We start from the raw sequence: 22,628 nt of genomic DNA, 5'->3' as shown, positions 1-22,628 counted from the left end.
TTTTGGGGGATGGCAATGTGCCCAGCTAAGCTTCTATTACTCTGGAAGAGAGGAAGCATGGATAATCGAAGACAAATACAATCTCTCCCACTGGTAGTGTAATAGTGTTTAAGAGTGTGGGCTTTTCAGCCAAATTGCTTGGGTTCAAATCCTGATTCTACATCCTCCTGTGTAACCACGGGCAAGCTACTTTAGTTCTGTTCTTGGTCAAGCCTTCATATCTCTCTGGCTTCTCATTTAATTTCTGTGGTAATAAAACAGTTTCGGGATCCCTGGGTGGCGCAGCGGTTTGGCGCCTGCCTTGGGCCCAGGGCGCGATCCTGGAGACTCGGGATTGAGTCCCACATCGGGCTCCCAATGCATGGAGCCTGCTTCTCCCTCTGCCTGTGTCTCTGCATCTCTCTCTCTCTCTCTCTCTCTAACTATCATAAATAAATAAATAAATAAATAAATAAATAAATAAATAAATAAATAATAAAAAAATAATAAATAAATAAAAATACTGGAAGCAGCCTCCCAGTAAGACCCCAGGTCCCCTTGCCTGGCTGACTTTCAAAAAAAAAAAAAAAAAAAAAAAAAAAAGATCTGTGTGGTAGAAATCCAGAGTCAAGAGAAAGAGAGTCAGAGAAAAGGAGGAGAGAGCATGAACCTGCCTTCATTTTGCTTATTTGTTCAGTAAATGTGGACTGAGGTCCTTGGCCTTCTGTTTCAGGGCCAGTGCTGATGACCAAGACAGAGTTTAGCCCAGCTCATATCCATCTGGAATTCTTTGGATGCGACTGATAAAAATTGAACTCAAACTCATTTGGGATAAGGGGGAAATTTTAATAGCTCATGTACTCGAAATCCTGGCATGATGGTGTGCAGCTGGCCTCAAGAGTACTGGAACCAGGGAAGTAAATGTCAACAGGACTCTCACACCATCACTTATTTGCTTCTCCCTGGTGTCAGTTTTATTCTCTCCTCCAGGAATGGCAAAATAGCCACAGATAGCTCTGGACCTATTCCTTCAAAGCGTCACAACCTATAACGAAAGACTTTTTTTTAAGATTTTATTTTTTTAAGATCTTATTTATTTGAGAGAGAGAATATGAACTGGGAGGAGGCGCAGAGGGAGAGGTAGCAGACTTCCTGCTGAGCAGGGAGCTCTACATTGGGCTGGATCCCAGGACCCCAGGATCAGGACCTGAGCCGAAAGCAAACGCTTAATCAACTGAGCCACCCAGGCACCCCTAAGATTTTATTTTTAAGATTTTATTTATTTATTCATGAGAGACACACACACAGAGAGAGAGAGAGAGAGAGAGGCAGAGACACAGGCAAAGGGAGAAGCAGGCGCCATGCAGGGAGCCGGAGGTGGGACTCGATCCCAGGTCTCCAGGATCACCCCTGGGCAAAAGGCGGCCTAAAGCTGCCCTAAGATTTTATTTTTAAGTAATCTCTACACACAACGTGGGGCTTGAACTCACAATCCCAAGATCAAGAGTCACATGTTCTCCCAACTGAACTAGCCAGATGCCCCCATAAGGAAAAGACTTCTTGCCCCAGACTCCAGATCCAAAAAACCCAGGGAAAGACTCTCACTGATTCAACCTACATTCTGTTCCAGATGGGACATAAGGACTGGCCCAGCTTGACTCACTTGCTCATTCCTCAGCGCACCGTAGCGGGATGAGGGGCCGGCACCTAAAGGAATGGCAGCTCCTATTCTAAACAAAAGAAGCTTGTTTCTGAGCTCCAGTAAACAATTTTCACCTAACCTTCCTATTCTTTTTCTTCCTATGGCTGGAACGTGGGAACAAGAAGTGCAAGAATCAGGTGGGTCTAGGAGATACTAGGAGAATGGTTGGGAAGTACGGCCTCCGGAGCCCAGGCCAGCCCAGCCCAACACAGGTCCCTGCATACAGCAGGCGCCCCATTCATGCTTTTTGAATGAATGAGTGAATGAATGAATGAGTGCCCTGTTCCCAGAGGCTGTCCTGTGACGGCCCCAATTGCACAGTCTCTGAGCTGATCGAGCGTGAAGCAGGGACAGGGGTCCCGCACACCTGCGGAGTCTCTCAGGGCGCAGACACCCGCCTGGACAGATGGAAACCTCCCTGCAGGAGCAGAACCTTGAAGACCCCGCCACCTCCTAGGGCCCAGTTGGGGGCGGGGCTTCCAGACCCCAGAATTTTGGATCGCACCATCTTCCATTTGTTAGAGGGGAGAGCCCGGATAGTCCTCCATCTTCCGCCAGCCCTTTTACCACCCCCCGGCCACCGAGACGATATATTTGCATCTCTAACAGCCACAAAGCGTCTCCCTTCGCCTCGTTACACCTCACGGCTTCTCGCAGCCACACACCTTGGGCTTCCCCACCACCACCACGCAGTGGCTCGCCCCAGTTTGACGCATTGCAGGGAAGGCCGGACCAATCAGCGCCGCGCTCTCATTTCCTCCGCGGCGCGGACCCAATAGCGGCGCGGCTCACACAGGGACGCGTCACGAGGCCGCCGAGCGGTGCGCCTCCGCCGGGGAGGCGAGTGGAGGGGACGCAGGGGGCGGGGCGCGCGGCGACGGAAAGTAGTCCCGCGGCGGGGACGCGCGCGCGCGGGAGGGAGGGACGGAGCGGGGGAGGGAAGGGGGGGTGTGCGCGCGGCCGGAGGCAAAGCCCAGCCCCGCGTGGAGCGGGCGCGAGAGATCCGCCGGCCCGCCGGTGCGCAGCGGGGCGCGGAGGGATCCGCGGGACCGCAGTGCGGCGGCACGCGGGCAGGGCGGGGCGGGGCCGGGCGAGGCGGGGCGCGCGCGCGGCGGCCGTTGAAGGACCGTTGGGGCGGGTGGCGGCGGCGGCGGCGCGCGCTGCGGGCAGTGAGTGTGGAGGCGCGGACGCGCGGCGGAGCTCGAGCTGCTGCAGCTGCTGCCGCCGCCGGAGGAACCTTGATCCCCGCGCTCCGGACACCCCGGCCTCGCCATGGTGAGTGAGGCTGGGGGCCACCCAGGCTGGGGGCTCTGAGGCGGGCACGGCGGGGCCGGACTCCCGAGAGGGCGAGCGGACCCGGCGTGGGGGTGTCGCGGCCCCGGCGAGCGCCCCCGGACCCCTCGCGGCCCCCCAGTCGGAGGGCAAGGCGTTCGAACCCAGAGCGGGACGTTTGGATCCCAGAAGAGGGTTAGGGGCTTCAAAAGCGACTTTTACTGCCAGGTGGGGTGTCCAGACCCCAAAATGGGCACGCGAGCTCTCAGAGGGGGCATCTGAACCCAGGATGGGGCATCGGGACCCTCAGAAAGGGCTTTTGGACGCAGGGTGGGGCGTTCGGTCTCTGAGGTGCGGTGTTTGCACCCCTTGAGAGGCGAGATAGGAAGCACTGGCCGGGGAAGGGGGTATTCGAGCCCTAATGAAGACTTTGGGTCCTAAAAGGATGCGGGGAATGGGGATCCGAGGGAGGCCAGGCTGCCGGGGAGCTCCCCAGAGGGCGCCGCGTGTAGCTGGACCTGGGTGGGGAGAGGGGCAGGGATGGGGGCGACTTCTGCAGATCAGACCCTGGAGAGGAGGGGGGGTGGTTCTCAGAAAGACCAGCATTGCAGAGGAAGGAGGAGGAGGGTGAGGTGCAAGCTCAGGGAGGAAAAGCCCGGGGTGGGTGGCAGTGGAGGTTAGAAGATGCTCTGGAAGCCTGCAGGGACTGAAAAGGATTGGGGTCGGGAAGGTGGTTAAGAGGGAAGGGCAAGACTGGTGTTCGCCAGTGGTGGGGGAACAGGAGGCCTCGTGGTTGATTTGGGGGGCAGCCAGAAAAGGTTCTGAGGTTACTAGTAGGGTTGAGGCTGTTGAACTAGGGAGGTTGGTTTTCGTGGGAGAGGGCTGGGACTGAGTGTGGTGTTGGGTCCATGAGAAGGTAAGGGTAGGAGAGGACTCACTGGCTTGGGTGGTGGGAGGTGAAGTGGAAGGAGGGGGGGTGGTTGTTGGAGAAAATGAATGGCAGCCAAGGTGGGCCTACATTTGGAGGTGGATGTGGGCAGCTCCCTGGAAGTCTCCAGGGAAAGGCTAGGACAAAGACTGTTCAGTCTAGATGGGGAGTGGGCTGCAGAGGCCGAAGGGAGTGGCCATATGGTCCCCCTTCCCCAGGAAGAATGGGGCTGGGCAGGAGGCACCCCAGCAGTGGGAGCAGGTGGGCGGAGTTGTCGAGGCCCCTATTGCGCACTGAAGCCGCATGAAATGGGGGGTGGGGGGGATCAAAGTTTGGGATGCATCAAATGAGCCAGCCTTTTAAGCCTCGAATCTCACCCCCTTGCTGCCCCTTTCAGACCAAGAGAGCGGCTTTTTCCAAACAGGAGTGCTGCTTTTCTTGTGGTTTCCAGCCCCGTGCAGTGTTCTGCATCTCCTCACTTGTGCCAAATGACAGTGCAGTACAGTGTGGCGTCGGTGACAATCGGACGCCTGTTCCTGTGGCCTCGGGGTGGGGGCTGCAGAGCTTGAACAGAGAGGACCTCCAAAGGTACCCCTTCATCTGCCTGAGGGCCACTTGTTCTGTTCAGGGCCCTCACTGAGTGCTTCTGTTAATTCACACAGCTGGAGCTTTGAGAGAAAACCAGCAGCCTAGTTCTTTCCTGCTCCCTGCCACCCACAACACCCACAGCCCCCCCAGGCTCAGCTTCGGAACCGTGCGCAGCCATCCTCCCTGGCAAGGCTGGGGAGAACAAGCAGCCGCTGCTGTGTATCAGATCTCATACTTGCTGACACAGACCTGGTGGCTCCTCTTGCCGCTACCCCATTTTCCCCCAGCAGGATCTCACTCAGGGGGCCCTGAAGTCCTGGCAGGGGCCAGGTGACCCCCCACTTCACAAATAGGACCTGAGCTTTGGCCCCAGTTAGTTTCTCTTCCCATTTGTAATCAGCAAGGTATGGGTGGGACAAGTCACTGCGAACCTGACTTGGACTTTGGCCCTGAGCTCTGTGGCTCCTCCTTGGCCCGGGTGAGGGGCCCTGGCCTTGGTTTCTGATCTCATCTAACACTGCTCTCTGGCATTGCCTGGGGGCTGGGTCAGGGCCGAGAAATAATACCCTCTTCCCTCCCCCACCCCAGGGTTTTTTTTTCTTGTCTGGCCCCTTGCTGGAGCCTAAGATGAGGGATGAGGAAGCAGTAGCCCGGCTGGGTTATTTTGGAGACAATTTTTATGAAAGCTGAAAAATCTTCAGATTTGGAAAGAGAAGAAATCCTGAGAAGGGGTCCCCAGTGATGGTAGTTCCTGGGGTGATCAGTTCTGTGAGCAGCAGCCATGCCTTGAGATCTGTAGCTCGGAGCTGGGACCTTTCCTGCACCACACCAGGGGAGAGGGTCTCCTAACCGGGAGGGAGAGTGTCTGACGGGCTCCCTAGGCAGAGCCACGCCTATTTGCAGCAGCCCTGTAACCCAGCGTGGCAGACCGCATCTGTGCCTGTCGGCGGGGAATGGCAGACACAGGCCTTCAGAGTCACTCCTGGACATGTGGGCCAGCTTGTACAGCCCCTAACGTGCTGCCCAGAGGTGGGAAGCAGTGGGCTTCTTGCGGAGTGGTGTGGTAGGGGTGGGCAGGCTCCTCATTGGGCTAGCCTCTTCCATTCTAGGCCAGGGGAAGAGAATGAGAGAGAAGCAGATGGAATGGCAGCCCTCCTCCCCAGACCGTTACTCTGGGTCTCTCTTCCCTCTCCCCTGGCATGATGGCCTGGCCTTGGTAACCAGAAGCCCATCCCATCTTCTCACTTCCCCCCCCCCGGCAGCTTCCTCAGGTGTCAGGAGCAGGCCACCCTGTCCATGGGAGCCAAGGGAAGTGGCCAGAGCAGGGGGCTCCCCGGCTGAAGCCGACAGATTGGCATTTAGAGCCCAGCAGCCCCAAGTCATTTTGAAGGCAGTGCAGAAGTGTCTCCATTTGGCCTCCTCACCTTCCCTTTAGACTTTGGACTTTTCCAGAATATGTGTGTGTGGTGTTTTTCCTTCTCTACTTTCCTTCTTCCCTCCTCCCTTAGCCGTCTCTCTGTCATCATCACTGATTTCCCCTCCCATTCTGCCTTTCTGGGGCTTGGGCTCAAGTTCCTTTTCCCTTAGATTAAAAAAGGGGGGGGGGCGAGTAAAGGACATTTTAGATCAGTTCTTATGTGACCAGTTCTTAGTATTTGGGACGGAGTGGGGGTGGGAGGGTCATTGCTCTGGAACCACTATGCAGATAGTTTGCACTAGTTTTGAGGGCTCAAGGCTAGAGCCTTTCCCCTGACTGTAGAAGGAAGTAAAGGAGGAGGCGGTCATCTGGGCACCAGGCAGGGTGGTGCCTTCTTGGCAGCATCCACCAAAACCTAGGAAAATTCATGTACTTGCTGCCTAATGCTAAACGTTGGGACTCAGCCCCCCACCCACCCACCCAGCTCCTCCAAAGGATCCCTATACCTGGCTGATTCCCAGCACACCGGTGCAGAAAAAGCTAGTCTTTGCCTCTCCTCTACCCCACCCCCAAACCCCGCATGCAGCAACGGCTGCCTGCCACCGACTGGCCAGTCCCCGGAGTGGCCAGGGCTGGACAGGGTTAAAAACTGCAGCGGCACCGAGGGAACCTCACTTCAGTCCTACAGCCTTTGCAGCCATTGGGTCATGGGCCATTGCTGCTGCCTGCTGCAGCCCTCTCCCCAACATTGGCCCTTCCAGCCCAAAAGAAACAGAACAGAAGAGTACCCCATGGTTGCCTCTGGCCTGACCAGGGTTCTTTGAATTGGAGCATTCAGAGCTGCTGGTTAGGAGAATTTTTGCCAGTTGCATCCACTGTTGCCTGGACCTGGTGCCTCCAAATAGATGACACAGAAACTAGCAAAGAGCCCCAGACATCTTCCCTCTGTCCTACCCAAGGACTGGCCTGTTTCAGCTTGGAGCCTTCTAGAGCTGCTCGATTAGGCCTCTAGGGCAACTGCTCCCTTCACTCAGCCTCTGGGGCTCCTGGTGGCAGCATTGACACTGAGACGCGAACCCGTGCTGTGCCAGCACAGCTGGTTTGGGACTGGAGCAGGATGTCTCCCCACCCACTGTGGCTCCAAAGTACTGGGTTGGGATTGGAAGCCCTTGGGTCTGGGCAACTGAATCACCCTCGTGTCAGGCAAGCCTGGGTTGCCAGCCCATTTTAGTTCCCAAGCTTCCTGAATCACCAGACTTTATCCCAGAACCTGGTCTCCTTCAGACCCTGACTTTGGCCTGCACCTCCTTTGCCCAGGTGCGTGGGATGCTATGTGAAACTGGCCTTACCAGCAGGGGGGCTGGGCTGAGCCTGCAGGATGTACTGACCATGGCTGGCTAGCCCAGTGACTGACTCTCTCCTTCTTGCTTTTCCAGGCTGACCAGCTGACTGAGGAGCAGATCGCAGGTGAGCCTGCCTATCCTACTCCTCCCTGCCCTGCTTGGGAAGGCCTCTGCATCCCCAGGCAAATCTTAACTCCAGCCGGGAGTAGCAGCTGACAGATGAGCACGTGTGCCCCCTCCACCACTTAATGCTGTGCCCTGTGCTTAGAATGTTGGGAACTGTGGATAAGAACACATTGCACCCCACTCACACCAAAAACTCCCATGGTCCTAATACAGGCATTTCCCAGATGCCAGAACTCTGTTCCTCTCCTGGCCGTGGGTTATCTGGGGGCCTTTTATGAATCAGTGGCTGCAGGGTGAACCCAGCTCTGTCCCAGCTTCTGCCAGCTGGGCTCTGAAGGTGAGCCTCCCTGTGGGGCTGCTGAGCTCCTGTCCCACTTTCAGAGCCACCCAGGAGATGGCTTGTCACTACCACCTCTGCACTTGCCTATGCTTTGCACTCCCCTTTGCACGTGCTTACAGTCACTTTTCTCTGCCAGCAGCGACTCTCCCCAGCTCCTCCTCATCCTCTGGGCCTCCAGTCAGATGTCACCTTGAAGAGGCCTTTCCTGACTCCCGGCTCTGTCCCATCACTCTGTATCTCCTTTGTAGCCTTTCTCACTCTCTGGAATGATTTTGTGTCTTCACATGCTGTCTTGAGCTCCTTGAATCAGGGCTTGGTTTTTGCTGGTCCCTGCTGTATCTTCAGTGCCCAGAATGTATAGTAGGCACCCTGTAAATTTTTGTTGGTCAAACACAGGAATTGTTCTGTATCCCCCAGTAAACTAAAAAAATCCTGAACTTGCACCTAGGTCATTTTTGTAGCCACCTGGCCCCTTAGCCCCAGAAAGGCCAACTGCGTGACTGAATGGGCTTTCTCGGTATTCCTCTCTCAAGATCTGGAGCTGCTGAGGATAGAACCAAGATCTTGGGGTATCTCCAGATCCACGGGCCAGCACAAAACAAACAGGAGAGAGGACTCGCTGAATGGGGCCCTGGGTCCTGGCAGCTACCCCAACCCGAGCTTTGCTGTCAAGTCTGACAGGCTCCACGATGAGTATCAAATGCCCCGTATCAGGGAGGAGGCAGGAGGGGACTTGCCTTCCTTCCTTTCCTCCACTGCCCCCCGCCCCCCCCACACACAGTCACACTTTAAATTTCTAAACTTTGGCCCCCAGTGACTGTGGAAACCCACCGAGGAAAGCTGGAGAACTGCCTCATTTTCAGTGATTATGAGCTCGGTACCCCCGTGACCCATGCCCTGCCCGCCACGAGAACAACAGGGCCTCAGCCCAGGGAGTTGCTAGCATCCCCAAAGAGACTTGTCTCCCCATCTCCCCATGGCCCAGAGGCTCGGGGACACAGCTTCTCGGCTGTGTGTGTGTCTACTGCTGCACCTGCCACCCACGCCCCAGCTCTGCCCTTATGTGACACAAACACACACTACGCTCTCCACCCCGTCCCCATTAGCAAACTGTCCACCACCTCACCCCCAGCCCACACTCTCTGGGAATAGGCTGCCAGGCATCTGTTCTCTGAGGGTTTTGGGGGGGAGGGAGCACCAGGTGCCAAAATGGGCCCAGTGGGAGGGCCACAGCCACGTGCTTCTCCCCGCTCCTGATGCGTCCCCAGCTGTGGTCTGCCCACTCAGCACCACTAGCTCTTCATCCTGGCCTGGCAGCCGTCCCCTCTCCCTCCATCCCCCCCCACCTACCCCAGGCTCTGCTACCTCCCACCCCTACGCCCCACCACACACGGGCCGCTCAGCTCCTCTCTTCTGGAAACCAGTGGCTTGGGCTCTCAGGGAACTGGGCTAGTAGTAGCAGCCAGGAGGGACATGGCCCCCGCCGAAGGCATTGTGCAGCCTCCTCTTAACCCTTCCCAGCCAGTTGACCTGGGCTAGCATACTGCAGGTAGAGATTTCTCTTGGCTGTTGTCCACATCATGATATAAATGCCAGGGTTCAACAAAAAATGTAGAATTATCTGAGGACAGCTGTCAGCCTGCTTCCCCTCGGTCCTCACCGAGCAAGGTTGGCTTAACAGGTAGCGTTACTTGACACAAAGTAGGTGCTTAATAAGTGTTGACAGAAGAAGGAGTCTGTCCTGAGCACCGATGTGAGGGGCTAGGACTGGGGAGTCTTGTTCTGGCTTCTTTAGGAAGGACTCTGCCTTCTTGCACAGAGGGCTTTCCCTGTGGCCCTTGACCTCTGCATCATTTTCTCTCTTACTCCAGAGTTCAAGGAGGCCTTCTCCCTCTTTGACAAGGACGGAGATGGCACTATCACCACCAAGGAGTTGGGGACAGTGATGAGATCCCTGGGACAGAACCCCACTGAAGCAGAGCTCCAGGACATGATCAATGAGGTGGATGCAGATGGTGAGCCCCACGGTGTGGGTGGGCAACCTCATTCTCCGTCGCTCCTCGCAGCCACTGGGAGCCCCCCTTGGGGCGATGGATGAGCCCAGATCTCCCATGCCAGGGCCCAGGCCTCAAGCATTCCCAACTCCCTTCCCCACCTTCTAGGAAATGGGACCATTGACTTCCCAGAGTTCCTGACCATGATGGCCAGAAAGATGAAGGATACAGACAGTGAGGAGGAGATCCGAGAGGCCTTCCGTGTCTTTGACAAGGTAAGCAGTCCTTTGCCAGACTGGCTCTGAGGCTCCAGCAAGAGATGGGACAGCTGCGGTCCCAGGTGCCCAGCATGACCAGAGCCGCTGAGTCACCACTTCCCACGAGGCCCAGGTCCCTGTGCCAGCTCCACTGCCAACTTGCCCCAAAACCTCAGGAGGTCCCCTCCTCCGGACAGAGCCTCAGGCTCAGAGTCTTCCTCTGTCCCCGCACCCAGGATGGCAACGGCTACATCAGCGCTGCTGAACTGCGTCATGTAATGACGAACCTGGGTGAGAAGCTGACCGATGAGGAGGTGGATGAGATGATCAGAGAGGCTGACATCGATGGAGACGGCCAGGTCAATTATGAAGGTGAGCACCCGCCAGGCCCCGTCTCCAGTGAGAGCCCCAGGTCCCTCGTGTCAGGGGCGCTGCTGGCTCGGCCTGCCTGCCCCGCTGACCTGCTCTTCTCTCATTTCGCTTCACAGAGTTTGTACAGATGATGACTGCCAAGTGAAGGCCCCTGGGCAGCTGGTGATGCCCATTCTCGTGATCTCTCTTCTCGCGCGCGCGCTCTCTCTTCAACACTCCCCTGCGTTCCCCGGTTCTAGCAAACACCAGTTGATTGACTGAGAATCTGATAAAGCAACAAAAGATTTGTCCCAAGCTGCATGATTGCTCTTTCTCCCTCCTAAGTCTCCTCCCATGCCCCTCATCTCTTCCTTTTGCCCTCGCCCCTTCCGTTCACATCTTCCAAGGCCTGATGCGTTCATAAGATGAAGCCCCATTCCCCTTAGGGGAGCCTCTGCCCTCCTCCAGCCCGGGTGGCTCTCCTGTTTTGATTTGTTTCCTTTCGTGTGTCATCTTATTTTGGGTGCTGGGGTGGCTGCCAGCCCTGTCCCAGGACCTGCTAGGGAGGGGATGAGGCCTCGCCCAGGCAGAAGAGCATGCCTTCTGCTGTTGCATGCAACCAGCCCTGTGATTCTGTGTGCATATCCCAGCAGCCTCTTGGGGCAAGGGTGCCGAGAGAGGCATTCCAGAAGGACTGGGGGGTGGGGGGGAATTGAGGAGTTGTGGTGTTGACTGGATATGGTCCAGGACTGGGTCGAGGAGCAAGGGAGTCTTGGAAGTTGGCATTCTTTCTACCACTTGAGGGGGCTGACTCACAGAAGGGGACAGATAGAGTGAACAACATTCAGATCCCATTGACTGCTATTCTGAAACCATTCAATTGACTTCCTGAGGTTGGGCTGGGTGGGGGCTGCTCAGCTGGCCACTGCAAATTGTACCTGCCCATGTTTCTAAAAGCGATTTCCAGCTGTTCTGTAAATACCTGGTGCTAACGTCCCATGCCGCTCCGCCGTGATGCACCTGCCCACCTGCACGAAGGTCCCCTGTTGGAACAGATGTGGGGATGTTGCTTTGTCATGTACAGGTTACCCTTTGGTTATTCTTTTCTTTATGCCCCTTGAAACTAATCCTGTCAAGAAACCATACCGGGCTAGCTGAAGGGTGGGGAGAGGGCAGATGAGCCCCACCATGCTCTGGAGAGAACATAACCTGCAATAAAACAGTCTAGAGGGCTAGCTGCCCGGGGGGTGGCGGCCAAGGACAGCTCTGCTCCCTGGTCAGCTGGCCCCTCCTGCTTCTCCGTGGTGATTTGGTTGGCTCCTTAACACCTGTGCTGTCTCTGTGCCCTCTCTCCCCGCGCCCACCTGCCTGCCCCCCACACTCCCCCAGCGGAGAGCATGATCCGTGACCTTGCTTCTGGTTTTCGCCTCTGGGACAAGTAAGTCAATGTGGGCAGTTCGGTCGTCTGGATTTTTCTTTTCCTTTTTCTGTTCATTTCATCTTGCCCTCCCCACCCCCGAACCCAGGTTGTGCAAGTGGCTTTTCCTGAGGCTTGCCCAGCTTTGAGAATCTCCTCATCTGCCCTCTGGCACCCAGCCTCTGGGGGAAGGGAGGGGAGGGACGGGCGTAGTGGGAGACCTAGCTAAGAGCTGAGGGTAAGGGCAGGTAGGTGTGAGGCTGTGGACATTTTCGGAGTGTTTCGGTTTTGGTTTTTTGGTTTGTTTTCTTCTTTTTTTTTTTTAAACCGGGCAATATTGTGTTCAGTTCAAGCTGTGAAGAAAAATATATATCAATGTTTTCCAATAAAATACAGTGACTACCTGACATGGGTCTTCCCCTCTTGTCTCTGTTTCTGGGCCTGCTCCCTGCATGGGCCCTGCAGCCCTGCCCTGGTTGAGTCTGTCTTCCATGCTCACTCAAGAGCCTTTTCCTTGCCATGGCAGCCGAGAGGACTTGTGACCCCAGCCAGGTTTCATGGTCACTGAGGGCATGATACTGATTGGCAATGCAGCCAATCAGCTTTGGCGCTTGCCGTAGTTAAGAAGGGGTGCCCCTGGAAGACCAGTCCCAGCCCAGGTATCAGTCACTTGAATGAGTGCATGATGAGGACTGGCCAGCCCTGGGGCCAGTCCAGGGCCACGAGAGCAGCCCATTGTGCCAAGACCTGAAGGCCGAGCACTCCTATAGTTGAGGGGAGGAGGAGTCACCCAAGGGAACAGCAAAGAAGCAGCTCCTGGGGGTGAGACCAGGTGGGGGATTCTCAGGGTGCTCTGGGGAAGGGGTGACATTCACTGAATGAGTCAGTGTCAGTCAAGCGGCCCACACGCCAGACAGTCCCAAGCTCACAGAGCTTTAGTCAACTCCCTATGAGGGCACGAGACAAGGAGATTTGAAACAAAAAGCCCCTTAACTTCCTTGCCACAAGTGAGGTTGTGAAGAAGAAAGGCCTGGGGTCCAGTGGTTCTGTAGTGGAGGCATTAAACAGAATCCTAGGGGCTTTCCCAAAAATATAGGTGCCCTGCCCCCAACTGCACATCCCACCTGCTTGCTGTTCAGGGGTGCAGTGAACGAACAGTTAACGGACACCATCTAACTTGTGACCTGTACCCTGACCACCACAGGGGCTAGGCAGGAGGGAATCAGAGCTCAAATCCAGTGGAATAAAAATAACAACCTTGCTTTGGCTCATCTTCACCTGGCCTTAGAAGGGCTGAGAAACCCAGCCCCAGGGTTCTTCCTTGTGGAGACCTAGGCCCAGGCTGGATCTTCCTGGTGTGGGCCAGTTGCTGAGCCCAGTTCTGTGGGTGGGGAAGTCCGGAGCAGCAGGCCATTTTTCCGGAACCCCAGCTCCTCTGTCCCCTTTTTCTGCCAGCTGATTGTGGCTCGCCTCTCTGTTGGTATAGCAGAAGTAAGAGCGTAGGGACGAGAGCTGTGGGTCTGGCATGCCTGGCTGCCTCCGTGACCTCAGGCAGTTGACCCTGTCCATAAAATGGGAGTGGTAGCACCGGGGCTAGCTGAGGCCTGAGGGAGCCCACAGGAACTAGGCCTGGGGTCCGGCGAGTGTCATTCTTTACGCCGCAGACTCTCTTCTCAGCTCTGCCTCCATCTGGGGGAATCCTGCAGGCAACCATTTGGGCTGGAGGCGTGAATCCAGACTAGGAAACAGAGGCCTGGAAGAGTGAAGATATTACTCCAAGGCTATTGAGGCAAGCTTCAAATGGCAGAGCTGGAGTTTGAACCCAAGTCAACCCCAAAGAGTCCATGCTCTCAGCTTCCTGCCTTCAGAGTAGTTGTATTTTTTTTTTTAAGATTTTATTTATTCATGAGAGACACAGAGAGAGGCGGAGACATAGGCAGAGAGAGAAGCAGGCTCCATGCAGGGAGTTTGATGCGGTACTCGATCCCAGAACCCTGGGATTATGACCTGAGCCAAAGGCAGACGCTCGACCACTGAGCCCCCCAGGTGCTCCTAAATAGTCATTTTATTTTTTTATTTTATTATTATTTTTTAATAGTAATTTTAAAACGGACTTCAGGCAAGCCAGAGCCAGCAGGAAGCCTAGGCTGAGTCTGGGGTCACAGTGGTAAAGTATAAGATGGGAGCTGCCCTCCTGGCTGCCAGGACACCTGTGGAAAATTCTAGTCTCACAGTTGAGAGAAACACAAGTCTCGGTGACCCACAGAATTGGGCTCCAAGCCCAATGTGAGCACTTGCTCCAGCGAGTCTGTGCACTCCCTAAACTTCAAGGTCTGCTTCTGCCACTTCCTACTTTGACCTTGGGGTGGTGACTTTACTTCTCTGGGCCTCAGTTTACCCATCTGCAAAATGGGGAATAATAATGACACTGTTAGAGGAAGATCATAAAAATACCCACTTTGGAGGCTTGTGCCAACCACTTTCTAGACCTACTGCATTTGACTGGCACGCAGGCCAGATTGAATCCTAACAGGATGCAACCCCCATGGAGGGTGCTCATAGGCATGGAGTAATGATCAAGATCTGACACTAAAGAACTGGAAGCCCTGGGCAAATAAACCCTCTTGCACCACACTTCTTGGAAGTGGCTGAGCTGAGTCTCAAAACCCCAGATCATTTGGATCCCAAACACCCATGCTTTCAACCGCTGCCTCACATTGCCTGCACTGCTCTACCACCTATCATTATTTCCCCCCCTTGGGCCCTATGTTTTGAAAGACTTTTACTCCCAGATAGGCTGCTTTATTAAATAATCATGACTTCTCTTTCCCATTCTTTATTAATCAAAGATGCATAGATGGCACTCTGAGCTTTTAATGGACATGGGGCAGGCCCTGAGAGGGCTGACTCCAGCCCAGGGCAGGAGGCTGAGTGGGAATCACATCCAGTTCTGGCTCTCGGGTCCAATAGACCAGCTCACACCTCTCCTTAGTGGGTGACTAGCCCAGGGGCACAGCGGGAGGTGCACACCCAGGGCCCCTCACTTTCCCCAGAGTAGGGACCACTTCTAAATGCCACTCCCAATGTGGCCAGCAGGTGGGGCAATGAGTACAGAAGGCCCGGAGAGCTGCCACTCCTGGGAATGGGCCAGAGACAGTGTGTGTGTGTGTGCCCGCACTGGAGTCCCATCTGTGGGCCAGGCCGAGTTCTAGGAAGTCCAAAATGAATAGAATGAAGTTATAAATGAACAGGGGCTTCCTGATACTCCGCCACACCGGGCAGGACCCTGGGCTATGCTCTCTCAGCGCTCATCCTGGCTCACAAATCTTTTTTTCTGCTTACTGGAATATTTAGTTCTGTGATTATTAAGTTGTCATCCCACTGGAATGTGAGTGAGATAGGGCCAAGGCAGTGTCAATCACCGCTGTATCCCCAGCAGGCACAGAGCAGCCCAGGACCCCGAGCAGATTCCAGGGACTCTGGAGTTAATGAAATGAACAAGAGGCTAAGAGGCCGGAGGCAGAACTGTGAGCACGACGGGAGCACCCCTCCATCCTGGGCTCACTTTCTTCCAGTCCTCAGGTCCAGCTCAGCCATCCCCTTCTCCAAGAAGCCCTCCCCTCTCAGGTGTCCCCTCTCAGCTCTGCCTGTTCTGGACTGTGAACCCCAGAAGAGCAGGGCCAGGGCTGTGTGTGTCACCGCCATGTCCCCAGCGTCAATAAGAGCCTGCTGAGTGAGCAAATGTCTGTGCCAGGGCAGGCTGCAGGGAGCACCACCATGGAGCTCCAAAGTGCCTGAGATAAGTGAATAAATCTTTAAGGAGAAGGAATAGGGGCGCCCGGCTGGCTCAATCAGTGGGTCAGGCGCCTTGATCTCAGGGTTGTGAGTTCGAGCCCCACGTTGGGCATAGCAATTACCTAAAAATATAATCTTTAAAGGAAAACTAAAGGAGAAGGAATAGTTTAAGTGGGAACTGAAAAGCTAGGGCACGCTTTTGACAAAAGAAGGGGAAACACTGCTCCAAGAGGGATGGGCTCAATGACCAAAGAGGTGGAAGCCCGACAGGTCATGCACAGGCCCTGAGAGAGCCCTCGGCTGTCTGCTGTGGCTGAGCAGAGAGCGAGGGAGCTGGCCTCGGCCTCCAGGCGGTGGGACAGCTCCCAGCTTGGCAAGCAGGGGAGTGACCGCTTGGATCGGGCTCCAGAAGCGAGCAGGGAAGACAGTCAGGGGTCAGGACACCAGCTAGGAAAGGAGTTTCTAAATCCTCCCGGAGGGGCTGCAGGCAGATAGATGGGGCAGGAAACGCTTGAGAGCCTCTGACCTGGAAGATAGTGTACACATCCAGGCCAGAGGTGGTGGGAGTCTGCAATGATACAGCGGGATGCAGAGGGTGGACGGATTCTTGAGATGTCAGGCCTGGTGGGTCACAGCCAGCGGAAAACCAGCTTGCGGGGCGCCTGAGTGGCTCAGTGGGTTAAGCATCTGCCTTCGACCCAGGTCATGATCCCAGGGTCCTGGGATCCAGCCCCACATCGGGCTCCCTGCTCAGTGGAGAGTCGGCTTCTTCCTCTCCCTCTGTACTCGCTTCCTCTCTCTCCCTCAAATAAATAAATAAAAATCTTGAAGGAAGAAAGGAAGGAAGGAAAGAAAAGAAAGAAAAAGAAAGAAAGAAAGGGAAAGAGAAAGAAAGAAAAGGAAGGAAGGAAGGAAGGAAGGAAGGAAGGAAGGAAGGAAGGAAGGAAGGAAGGAGAAAGAAAGAAAGAAAGAAAGAAAGAAAGAAAGAAAGAAGAAAGAAAGAAAGAAAGAAAGAAAGAAAGAAAGAAAGAAAGAAAGAAAGAAAGAAAGAAGAAAGAACAAGCTTCCATACTGAATCCTCACTTCCCCTTCATCCAAATTTGCAAAATGGGAATGATAATAGCACCCACCCCAGGCTTGGATGGGGTGGGTTGGAATGCCCAGCCCTGTGCTGCCATAATTTAGCGAGCCCTAAGAGGCAAGATAGACAGACTGACCCGCTTGCTGGGACAGCACAAACGGCAGAGGAGAGCGCCCCCTTGGGGGTCCTGCCTGGACAGGCAGGCAGGCTCCCTTTCTCATGCCTCCCACCTTTTGGGAGGTGGGATCCCTCCCTTTTGGGATCCTCTGGGATCCCTCCACCCACCCACCCTTTTCCACTACCCTTGGGGCTGGGGGAGAGTCCCTCTGGATGGGTTCCCACTGAGGCCAGGCCAGGTTTGCTGACAAAGGCCGGACTCCACTTGCCCTGTTTGGTTTTTTGTACAGGTCAGCTTATTTTTTATTACTAAATTCAACCAATATGTCACTCTGGCAAGAGTCATAAATGTCAAAAATGTCAAAAAAATTCTAAACACCCTTAAATTTTTTTAGGGTTACATATTTTTTATTGTGGCAAAATACCCATAACATAAAATTAACCATTTAAACGTGTATAATTCAGAGATATTTAGTATATCCACAATGTGATACAACACTGAGCACTATCAAGTTCCAGAACATTTGCATTACCCCAAAAGGAAACCAGTACCAACTAACTCAATCATCTTGACTATTTTTGACTCTCCCAGACACCCTCTTGTGCTGTAATATGATTTGATCATAGTGGTTGAAAAAGCAAGGTAGCAAAATGTTTCTTTTTTTTTCTCCAGCCCACCTTCGCCCAGTTAGCCACAGATAACAATAGCAAAGACAGGATGGCAGTAACAGTAACATTTCTTGTGATATTTATTCCAGGCAGGCCCTCTACTCAGCTGCTTATCAGAGGGAATCAGTTAATAACCCCACACAACCCTATAAACTGAATTCTAGATTGTGATTGCCACTCTGCACAAATGGAAGCCAAGGCACAAAGAGCCAAAGCCACTAGCCAAACAAGTGTGCAGGCTTCTGGAGACAGAACGTTCAGCTTCACCTACAGACTGCTGTGTGACTGAGGGCTGGCGATTACCCTCTCTGAACCTTGATTTTAGTTTCTGTGGAAAGTCTCCAATATGAGCAGGGCGGAGGACTCACTGATGTTAGCTGCTGTCATCTCTACAGAGGCCTCCCTACCCTCCCTGTTCCAGGGTGTACATTTACCCTTTTAACACTGGATCCCGTGCTTTTAACCCTAGAGCAAGTGTGAAGGGGAACTAGGTAGGGCTGGGGGTGGAGAGGATGGGCTTTCTCGTATCCCCTAAACACCACTTCCTTTCCTGCCAGTCAGCTCACTCTCAGAGCACTGCTAATCCTAGGCCTCTCTGAGGGCAGAGGATGGCCCCCAGAGTCCCCAAGGCTGGAAATCACCCCTGCGGAGTTCAGGAGGGTGGGGCAGAGACTGGTCTGTGTCTCCAGCACCTGCAGAGTCAGTGCCTACCAGCTGTTGAATAAATGAATGAAATTTTTGTGAGGGCTCGGACAACATAGGTGGTTGAGGTCAGGCTTTGTAAGCAAGCGACAGCTACTCATCCAGGGACAGGCTCAGGACTTAGGGCTGTGTTCCCAGGTGGTCCCTGGGATCCGTAACTCCCATGCCTTTGGGAGGCCTGGACGTGGCCACTCCATCTCCCCCCACACCTGGGTCCCCACGGTCCACATCTTGCCGCCCACCGAGCCATGCAGATTCCCCGGCACATGTCCAGCAGTGCCACCTACAATGTAGCAGTCTCTCCTTCATCCGTCCTCCCCCTGGGGGGCCAGGGCTTCCAAGTCTGATGGGAAATCAGGAGTGAAGGGAGGCAGGGAGCTTGTCCAAGAATCTCTGGCTCCCAGGAGGCCACTTTCGGAGTGGCCTGGGAGAGGTCAGGGCTGTCCCCTGGGGGCTTGGGGTAGGCAGCCAGGCACCCTGAATGAGTGCGGGTCAGAGCCAGAACCCGGACCAGAGCAGACCTGAGTGCACAGAAGCTTCTGGGAACTTGTCTGCCTTCTAAATATTTAGACAGTGAGATGGATGGGCAAGCGAGGGCCAGACTGGGCCAGCCGGGGCCCTGGTTATTTTGAGAGAACCGTTCTTTTTGGGATCCAGGATAAACGTTCCCTCTGTCCCGCCCTCTTCTCCCAGAGCCTGTCATGGCCATCCTGAAAGAGGAGAAATAAGGAAATAGCAGCTGATCGCCCCCTGGCCCGTCATTCAGGGGGTAAAGATCCTGGCAGGCAAGGACTCCGGGACTCATCTCCGTTCGTCCTCCACCATCCATGCCCCTGAGCATCTGGCTCCTGCACCCAGAAGACAGGACAGGAGATGATGGGCAGCTGATGTCAGCAGAGGGAGCAGGCTGCTGCAGACCCCACCTTGGATGATGCTCCCACAGTGCTGACCGATCGCTGTGCCTGGGGCAACGGTGCCCCCTGCCCCTCGCCCCAGACTGACAAAGGTACCCAGCTCCCCTCTGTCCCCCCGAGAGCAGTGGGAGGCCTTGAGTCCTTCCTGCCCGAGGCAAGCCTGGAGAGGGTGGTCTGCGAGTCACCGAGGGTAGGCCTGGGGCCCGGGCAGCAGAGCCAGAGCCGGAGCTTCTGGAAGACAGTCTTGCGGAAGAGGATGAAGACCCAGGGGTCCAGGATGGGGTTGAAGGCGTTGAATCGGAAGGCAAGGAGGTCCCCCATCTCACTGCTGTCCGGGGAGATGGCCTGCGTGAAGCCTCGGATCTGGGGCAGGGTGGGGATATCCAGGGGTGCCCTTGAGTCCTCTGCCCCCCACCCCACATACACCCCAACCCTCGCTCCCCTCCTTGCACTTGATTACTGGCAGGAATGAGGGAGGGTGCCCTTCAAAAGGGGAAGGAAATAAAGATAAGATGAAAAGTAAGTAAGAGATGCATCCCGGGAGCAGAGGGAGAGAAAGCCCCAGGAAACCACCAGCCTGGAGGGACGGAGCAGAGGTCATGTGGGTAAGTCCTGGGGCTACGGCTGGGTGTCTCTCCACATTTCCAGTCTGTGAGTCATCTCTAATCCCCCCCCCAAAGCTTTGAGGAGCAGCCCTTGCATTTTACAAAAAGAGAACCTGAGGCCCAAAATACAGGGCGGGGGTGGGGGTGGGGATGACCAGGTAGGTGCCACAGTACGGGGGACCAGGCGACCAACCCACTCCAGTTCCTGGGAGGCAGGCAGGAGCTCTGCAGGCAAGGGGCAAGGCCAGGCGAGTCCCAGGCAGAGGCGGGGTGGGGCTGGGGTGAGAAGTGATGGGGAAATCAGACTCGAGTCAGAGAAGCCTTTGGACCAGACCTGGCTCTGTAAGACCCATCACCCTTCATCTGTAAAAATAGCGACAGGACAGGAACTTCGTTCCATTCCTTGCTAGTGCTTGTAGAATGGGTGCCTAAGGTCATTTAAAGATCACGTGAGAGAGAATTTGTAAAACCGCAGGGCAGAGGGTGGACACACAACAAGTGCTCAATGAATGGTGGATCTTATTATCGTTACAGGGGTAGGGGAAGGCTGGGGTGTGTTGCTGGGGTAGCTAGAGATAGAAAAGGTGGGGAGACCAAGGGGTCAGGAGGAGTCAAATGGGCCAGAAGCAAATGGGGAGAGACTTCCCCAGAAAGTCGGGGGCTGTTTGATGGTAGACAGAGCCTCTGACCTCTTCAGGCCTCAGCGTCCCCATCTGGGAGATAGGCCCTGCCCCCCACCCCGCCCCAGCCGCAGGGGGCACTCACCGTGAGAGGCAGGGAGCACACGGCCATGATGCCCGTCATGAGGGCCAGCAGGATCAGATGGTCCACCTCGTCCTCTCCTGCCCGGGGGCCGGGGACCAGCGAACCCTGGTGGCGCCTCTGCTGGCGGTACATGCGGCAGAGGCTCAGGGTGACGGAGCTGTTGCACAGGACGATGGCGGCCACCAGCAGGGCCACGAGGCTGGCGTAGGCCAGCGAGAAGGCGCAGCCGGCCAGCTCGGCGGAGCGCATGCGGATGAAGCACCAGCTGCCCGGGCAGTACTGCTGGTGCTGGCCCAGGCCCAGCAGGGGCAGCGAGCAGAAGAGGGTGCAGAAGGCGTAGATGGCAGGCAGGGCCAGGCGGGCGCAGCGCGGCCCGTCCAGCTGGGCGTACAGGTAGGGGTGGCTGAGCGCCAGGCAGCGCTCCACGGCCATGGCAAAGAGGATGAGCGTGGAGGCCAGGCCGAAGAAGGTCATGGCGAAGGCGAAGGCGTCGCACAAGGCGGGCCGGCCCCGGGCCAGGCCCAGCAGCGAGCTGTTGCGGGCGTAGGCCACGAACACGGCCGGGCTCAGGAAGCAAGTGCCCAGCAGGTCGGTGACCGCCAGCCCGGTGACCAGCACTGCGAAGGCCGAGGGGCGTGACCGGCGCCGCGCCCCCAGGATGCCCAGTGCCAGCCCGTTGCCCACCACGCCCGCCACGAACATCAGGGTGCTGGTGGCTGGGCCTACCGAGTCCCGCACGTAGGTCAGGTTCCTGCAAGAGTCCGCCATCCGCACCCCCTGCCTCCGGGTGGGGTGCGGGCTGGACTAGAGGGGCCCGGGGTGGGGGGGCGAGCGGGGGTGGGGAGCCGGGGCGCCCCTGAGGCCCACTCAGACGCCCACCGCCCTCCCCATGGTCACACCCCCTCCAGTTCTCCGGGCCTCCGGTCCGTCTGTCTGTCTCTCTCCTCTCTCTCCCTCTCTCCTTCGTCCTTCCCTCGCCCTAGTTCCCTAGTTCTGCACTTCTCCCCTCCTTGTCCACCCCGTCTCCCCCTCTGCCTCGCCCTCTCACTCCCCAGCACCCCTCCACCCCCTCCTCACCACACCTCTGCCTTCTGTCCCTGTCCCCTGCTCTGTCCCCTGCTCTCCGCTCTGCTGGCTGAGCTGCTCTCCGCGCTGTGTCAGCCTCTCAGCCTCCTTCCCTCCCCCGCCCTCCCTCCTTCTCATCTAGCCCGCTCGCCCCGGCTTTTTCATTTCCTCTGGCTGCCCCGCCTTCCCTCCCCCTGCCAGCTCCAGAGCTGCCCCCTCCCCCGGGGCTCCCTCCCCACTTCCCTGGCCTGCTCACTCCCTCCAGCTCCCCAGCCCAGTGCAGCCCAGTCTCGCCTCTGCCTCCCCTCCCTGCTTCCTCTCAAAGTCCCATCCCTGAGCCACCTGCCACTTCCCCACATGTAGGTCTCTCCCAGTGGCCCCACATGGGGATCACTGAGTCATCCCGCTCTGGAGCACACCAGAACGAGACCTGAGGGGCACGGCTGACCAGTCCGAGAAGCTGTCTGGGGATGGCCTGTGAGATCTATTCCGGGCTCCAGGCCCCGGGGTTAGGACATTGCCCAGGGATTGAGAAATGACCAGGAAATTCCTCCCGGATGGAGTGTTTTACAAGCACTACTGAGATTTCTGTTCCCCCCAACACAATTCAGTCCTTCCAGAAGGCTGGGGAAGGAGGTGGCCAAGCTAGAGGGGAAAAAAATGCCTGTCCTTGTGTGCAAGCCCAGCCACCCAGTGGGAGCGTTGGGAGGAGAGATTCCAGGGAGGATGGACTTGGTGTCCAAGAGTCTGTTGGGGACAGGCCCCAGGACTTCCAAGAGCATCAAAGGGGACTGCCCTCCCACCCTCCTGCTTCTCACTCCGACAGTCCCAGGCCCCAGGCCAAGCTCTGAAGACCTTGTCTTCCAGGAATAATATTTTGACCACGGACAGCAGTTCAAGACTCTAAGATCACTGTCACATCCATCTCTCCCACACCTCCCCAGACACACCCCCAGCCACCACCCTGGGGGCCAGTGTGGTCAGCCCACACGTCCCAGCTGCCGGCACAGCGGTCACCAGCCCCGGTTCCCACTGAGTCAGTGGCTTTCCATACAGCCTCCCTGCACCCATAAGGGCCAGATGCCCTCTCAGCCACCTCTTATTTTTGAGGGAGGCAGTTTAAGAAGAGAAATTACAAACTCGGGGGCTCACTCATTTGATTTGAGTCCCTGTGCCCCCATTCCACCCCGTCTTTGTGGCA

At 56.1% G+C, this 22,628-nt stretch overlaps 2 protein-coding genes across 2 annotated transcripts; one reads left to right on the top strand and one right to left on the bottom strand.

Annotated features, from left to right (window-relative positions):
- Positions 1–2,796: 2,796 nt before the first annotated feature.
- On the top strand, positions 2,797–12,121 carry CALM3 (calmodulin 3). Its single transcript, XM_055311541.1, has 6 exons — positions 2,797–2,956; positions 7,323–7,353; positions 9,567–9,710; positions 9,858–9,964; positions 10,183–10,318; positions 10,435–12,121. The coding sequence occupies exons 1-6, from the start codon at positions 2,954–2,956 to the stop codon at positions 10,461–10,463; spliced, it is 450 nt and encodes a 149-aa protein (XP_055167516.1). The 5' UTR covers positions 2,797–2,953; the 3' UTR covers positions 10,464–12,121.
- A 4,969-nt stretch (positions 12,122–17,090) lies between these two features.
- On the bottom strand, positions 17,091–21,334 carry PTGIR (prostaglandin I2 receptor). The gene is made up of 2 exons (XM_055310990.1): positions 20,363–21,334; positions 17,091–19,355 (listed from the first exon to the last, which is right to left on the bottom strand). The coding sequence occupies exons 1-2, from the start codon at positions 21,128–21,130 to the stop codon at positions 18,969–18,971; spliced, it is 1,155 nt and encodes a 384-aa protein (XP_055166965.1). The 5' UTR covers positions 21,131–21,334; the 3' UTR covers positions 17,091–18,968.
- Positions 21,335–22,628: the final 1,294 nt, after the last annotated feature.

The sequence above is a fragment of the Nyctereutes procyonoides genome, unplaced genomic scaffold (genome assembly GCF_905146905.1).
Source record: "Nyctereutes procyonoides isolate TBG_1078 unplaced genomic scaffold, NYPRO_anot_genome, whole genome shotgun sequence".
Classification (NCBI taxonomy): Eukaryota; Metazoa; Chordata; class Mammalia; order Carnivora; family Canidae; genus Nyctereutes; species Nyctereutes procyonoides.
Note: the sequence above shows the minus strand (reverse complement) of the source record. Positions and strands in the feature narration are given on the sequence as shown.